The 6,000-nt window shown below is 35.8% G+C and overlaps 1 protein-coding gene across 1 annotated transcript in view; it reads right to left on the bottom strand.

The window, feature by feature from the left end:
* YME1L1 (YME1-like 1 ATPase) overlaps positions 1-6,000 on the bottom strand; it is a 32,111-nt gene that overhangs the window by 3,769 nt on the left and 22,342 nt on the right. The window contains exons 10-15 of the mRNA XM_004691328.2: positions 5,139-5,291; positions 4,517-4,649; positions 3,615-3,677; positions 2,851-2,963; positions 1,559-1,714; positions 181-332 (exon numbers count right to left, since the gene is read on the bottom strand). Coding sequence (XP_004691385.1) covers positions 181-332; positions 1,559-1,714; positions 2,851-2,963; positions 3,615-3,677; positions 4,517-4,649; positions 5,139-5,291 — 770 coding nt within the window. The remainder of the gene's footprint in view (positions 1-180; positions 333-1,558; positions 1,715-2,850; positions 2,964-3,614; positions 3,678-4,516; positions 4,650-5,138; positions 5,292-6,000) is intronic.

Genomic DNA, 6,000 nt, shown 5'->3' with positions numbered 1-6,000 from the left:
AAAAAAAAAAAGTATCAATTAACTTAGAAAGAAGCCACATTTTCTTTTCACATGTATTAATAAACATCTACCTACACTTTAGGGGGCATTATTTGCAGTCAAACACTCTACCCTGAGCTCTGCTCCCTCTGCATGCCGTAACATTATTTGAAAGGAAAGAAAATACTGGAAGATACTTACATGTCCAAGTGTTGGCCCTCGGGGCATGATTGTAGCTTTGTTGATGGGCATTGCATCTTTAGTGTAATATGCAATGATAGCATGGCCAGATTCATGATATGCTGTGATGGTTTTGTTTTTGTTATCAATCTCCACACTCCTACGTTCAGGCCCTATGGATAAAAGTTTAGTAAAATATCCCATTAGGAATAACTGAACCAGGCCTCCCTGGTGCTGCAAGAGGTTAAGACACTTAACAAGCAATCTGCAACCACTGTAGCATATCACGAGTTCAATTCCTGGCCAGGGAGGTGACCCACAAGGCACAACAAACCTCTACTGTCTCACCCGCTGCTCCCCTCAGCAGTGTATTTCAACTCAAGTCAGCCTGTTCTGTTCCCTGCTCTGACTCTGGTAAATCCTCTCACCTCCTGCATCTCTGGCCTGCACTGCAGCTCTTGTATACATAAATAATCTTAAAAAAAAAAAAAAAAGGAATAAGCAAACCCCATTTGTCTTAAAGTCATTCTTAGAGTCACATGGTTTGATCTTGTTAATTAGTATTTTCATTCATTCATTCACACTCGGGTTAACACTGATTTACAACACTCTGTATGACTGAGGGGCAAAGGTTCACACCTCTTCAGATGTATGTGACCATACCACAACTACCAGCAAAACACTCAGAGTTCTTCACCACAACCAGTAGGTCCCCTCCCCACTTTGTTTCCACCCAACCTTCCCTCTACAATAGCTTCAATTCTACAATCAAATGTCTAAGGCTTGCTTTGGGTTACTTTATTTTATTTCTCTATATTGCACATGAATGAAGTCATCCAGTATTTGTCTTTCTTCTTTTCGCTCCATGTAACCTTCTCTAGTCCAAACCTGCAGCACAAGTTCAATCCCAGCCAGGAAGGTGGCCCACACAGTGTGGCAGACCTCTTCTGTCCCACCTGCTGCTCCCCCTCAGCAGCATATCTCAGTGAACCTACTTGTTCTGCTCTCCACTCTCTCTCTGATGAATCCTCTCAACCCCCACACCTCTGACCTATACCCCAGCTCTTGTATGCATAAATTAATAAATCTTAAAAAATTCTGACGAAAATTAAAATAAAAACTAAATACTGGGAATAAGTAGATTGAACTATTTTTATCAGCAATATTAGACAAGAGGAAATGCATGGGTACCACCAACTGCTGGAGAGTGTAATCATGTAAGATTTATTTTTCCTCTAAGAGGCCAAGTTTTACAGCTATTTTCAAGTATATTTCATGTTCCTTACCTTTCACTGATAAACTTCCTCTCAAAATGAAGAAACTGTTATGCAGTATAGTGAACAGCATAAGATGGGGCTTTGGGTAGGGAGGAGAAAAGAAACAAAGAAATGAATCCTACCCATTAGAATTTTATCTTTGGAAAACTCTAGTTCCTTCATGGTAACCATTTCTTTTCCATCAACAGCTGCCTTTAATGCTGCTTGGTTTACAAGATTCTCCAACTCTGCTCCAGAAAAGCCAACAGTACCTCGAGCTATGATTTCTGGATCAACAGCTATATAGACAGAATACAATATTAAAATTCCCAAACCAGCTTTTCACAGATGAGTCACATTACAAAAGAAAAGTTACGCTGATCTATAATTAAAATATTTATCTCAATGCAACAAACTTTCTTTAATATACTGACCTTTTCTATTATTTTATATTTCAAATTCATCTTAAAAATATTCTGACATAGGGGCCTCCCTGGTGGTACAATGGGTTAGAGTGCAGCACTATGAAGCTGTGCACAGCTGGTGCAGCACATGTTTGGTCACTGGCGAGGGAGGTGACACACATGGCAGACCTCTCCTGGCCCGCCCACTGCTCCTCTCAGCAATACATTTCAGTATATCTGACTGTTCTGCTCCCCACTCTGTCTTCAGTGAATCCTCTCACCTCTCACACATTTGGCTTGTACCCCAGCTCTTGTATGCATAAACAAATAAATAAATATTTAAAAAGTATTCATACATATATTCATTTTTAAGTATTAACTATCTAAATACTCTAGACTTTCTTTGGAATCAGGATTCAAACTGATATACACTACCCAAGATATTTAATTATGAAAGATTTTTTTAAAGATTTATTTATTTGTGCATACAGAACTGGGGTACAGGCCAGAGGCTCAGGGGCGATGAGAGGCTTCACCAGAGACAGAGCGGGGAGCAGAACAGGCAGAGGGGAGCAGCGGGCGGGTCAGGAGAGGTCTGCCACGCCATGTGATCACCTCCGGGACAGGCGGGACTCGAACCCGCTGCGCCACCAGGGAGGGCCCAAAAGAACCATTTTTTTAAATTAATTTTTTTTATCATTATTACATAAGTTTATTTTTACATCATTTTGCACATTTTTTTTCCCATCTTGATTGTTTCCCATCACCAAGTCACTGTGCCACCACCACAGTCCCGTGCATTCCCCCCCCCCCATTTTTGATCCCATTCCCCACTCCACCCCCACAAAATGTCTCTGGTATATGGTTGAAAAGAACCATTTTTTAATGGACAACTAAAGGAAGGGGGAAAGGATACATATAAAAGAATAAAAGAACTGGTCTTTTTAGAAATTTATGAAGGATCATAAATAGAACAGACTGAGATAGTGCTATTTTATAGAATCAATGTCTGTATTATGCAATTGACTTACACTGATCAAACTTTATTTTACTGAGATACCATTTCAAAATTTCTGTTCGGCCCTTTACATCTGGCCTTGGAACTGTTACTTGCATGTCAAAACGGCCAGGACGTATTAAGGCACTAAAGGGAAAATAAAAAAGAGAAATGTAAATTAAGTAGCTTACTATGCTAAGGTCAGGGTTGGTACACTAAACAGAGGTGGAAAAGAAAATGGTAATGAGAAGTTAGATGATGTTTTGAACATCAATGAAGAGCTGGTTCTTTATAAAACATGACAACAATAGCATTTTCAGTAAGCAGAAGCAGAACGGTTCATTTAATAGCACACACCAGTCAGATACAAAAACATGCAAGTCAGTCAAGAAACAAGTACTCTCTAGCAATCTATTATGAGAGCTAAAGAATTTTAGATGAGAGCCCCCCAAAATATTTTGTGATAAACAGGTAAACCACTTTACTGAGATGTAATATACATATCACAGAAATCAAAGTGGCCTATGGTCATGCAACCATCACCACAGTACAATTTTAGAATATTTTGATTACCCCCCCCAGGAACCCTGTATTCATCTGTAGTCAGTCCTCATTGTCCATAACTTCTGCCAATCACTAATCTACTTTTTGTCACTATGGATTTTCCTATTCTTAATATTCATATAAATAGAACCATAATGTGTTTTGTGATAGGCTTCTTTCTTCTAAGCAGGTTTTTAATTTTCATCTACATTTAACATGTAAAAGTACTTCACAATAATTTATGCTAATACTTACTTGTCTAATGCCTCTGGAAAGTTCGTAGCTCCTATAATGATTACTCCTTCATTGGGTTTAAAACTAGTAAGAAAAGTTCACATTAAAAAAAAGTTCCTTTTCATGGAAAATTAACACCACAAATATAAAAATACTCTAAAGCTAAATAAACTATTTATCATTAATCTTAACAGCAAAGAAATGGGATTGATTTTTCTTATGCCCAATATAATCAAACATCTGTAACTGTTTTTTAGATGGAATAAATTTTAGACCAGTATACATCAATAAAGTTGCTAAAAATAAATCACCAAATCACTGGTGATTATATAATGTCAAAATATTTGTTCTACTCAGGAAGAGATGCCCTAATGCAAAAGACCTGACAAAATAGTTTCGAAAAATGATTTTAATGTTTACTCATTCAAATTATAGCTCCTAGGCTTATTTGGTCTCAGTATGTCTTAAATGACTTTAAGAAATTTTGGCCTCTTTCAAAGTAACTCCACTTCTTGCTTTTTTACAGTAAGAAAATTGATGCAAACTTTTTTTTTTTGGCTTTTAATTTGTCTTCTTAATTCTTATTCAGTTGTTAAATCAATAAGGTAGTGTGATGCAAACTTTAATCTATTACAATAATTAAAGAAAGTCACAGATGGTATGGGTACATTTTCCTTCTCCTCTCTAAAATTAGACTAGCATTCTCAACGGGAATCACTGTTCTTTCATAATAAGTGAAAAGAATTGTATAAAGAGCACCAATTAAAAAAGAGCTGAAACATCAATTATTCCATTAGTAAAGGAAACAATACTAAAAAAAAAGTGTCTCAATTTCTTAAGACTATTCTTAAATCCAACATTTTCCTTATCTCTAGAAAGTTACCAAAATTCTTGCCATATTATACAAAGAAAGATTCAATTACCCATCCATTTCAGCAAGAAGTTGATTTATAGTCTGTCTTGAATATGGATGCATTGGAGATTCAATTCGCTTCCCACCAACAGAATCTAATTCATCAATAAATATAACACAAGGAGCATTTGCTTTTGCTTCCCCTATAGAAACAAAATGATTAAGTTTAGTGAAATCAACATTTTTAGAAACAAAATGATTAAGTTTAGTGAAATCAACATTTTTAATACAATCAAAGGCATTCAGGAGGGACAAAAAGGTCTTAAAATATTAAAAAACAAACAAAAAAAAGCCCTGATTCAAACCCAAAGGCCTTCTAAGATATGACCAATTCTTCCTAGATGTACAAATATTACATAGTCAGGTTTGGAGACTAATTATATACTACTGATGAATAACCTGAAAAAGACCCCTTTAAGAGCAACCTCATCTAGCACTTCCATTCTTTTGACTATTTGGGGGGAAAGTACAGGTATGTTTAGACTCACACATTAAATTATCTGAAACCAGAACCCAATGATGACTACTGGTCAGGTGACTAGCAATCTATTGAATAGCAAAGAAAGGGTAAGAAACCACTTCCTATAAAAATAAGAAAGTTTGGCAATGTAGAAAAAGATACATTAACATACTGAAAAGATTTCTTATACGGCTGGCTCCCACACCCACAAACATCTCATCAAATTCTGATCCAGAAGCATAATAAAAAGGAACATCAGCTTCTCCAGCCACAGCTCGGGCAAGAAGTGTCTTTCCTGTCCCTGGTGGCCCAACCAAAAGAATTCCTAAAAGAAAAGCAAATGTGAATGGAGTTTAGAAAACTGGTATGAATGTAGCAAAGAAACAACCGTTGATTTAGTTTTGAGGCTGAAGGTAAATCAGTGACCAACTACTGCTTTGAAACACAGTAAAAACACTCGTCCCTCTTAATGTTTCACTTCTGAATCTTCTTCATAATTAATTTTTCTGTATCACTTAAATACTGCTTACATAAATCCATAGACCAAACAGACATTTGAAGAAAAGGAATAGAAAATATTTAATACCAAATATGATACAATTCATATAAAAATAGACTAAGAAACTATAAACATGCATGAACCTTAGCTTGATGCTCTTCTATAAAAAAAGTTTCAAAAATTCCCTAGAGACATTTGCTGAACGTATTTAGAAAAAATGATTCATTTTATTTAGAAGGATAAATTATTGCCTATAGGACAATGTCCTGTTCTTTGATGATACATAACAATATACTCAGATGTAAAAATGTTAACTACAACTTTCTTTTTCATTGAAAAAAGTTTCACAATAATATGTTTAAGTGGGAACAACAGAATTCTGTGATTTACATATAACTTCTCAATTTTCAACACATTAAAAAAAAACTACTCATGTTGTAGTTTAACATGAAAAAACTCTTCTTAAGGAAAGCTCAAAAATACTCTTAGCTTGTCCAAATACTGCCAGGTTACTGTGACTTCTAAATGGTTTAAA

The sequence above is a fragment of the Condylura cristata genome, unplaced genomic scaffold, assembly GCF_000260355.1.
Source record: "Condylura cristata isolate star-nosed mole 26May11 unplaced genomic scaffold, ConCri1.0 scaffold00030, whole genome shotgun sequence".
Lineage (NCBI taxonomy): Eukaryota > Metazoa > Chordata > Mammalia > Eulipotyphla > Talpidae > Condylura > Condylura cristata.
This window is presented reverse-complemented; position numbering and strand designations above follow the sequence as displayed.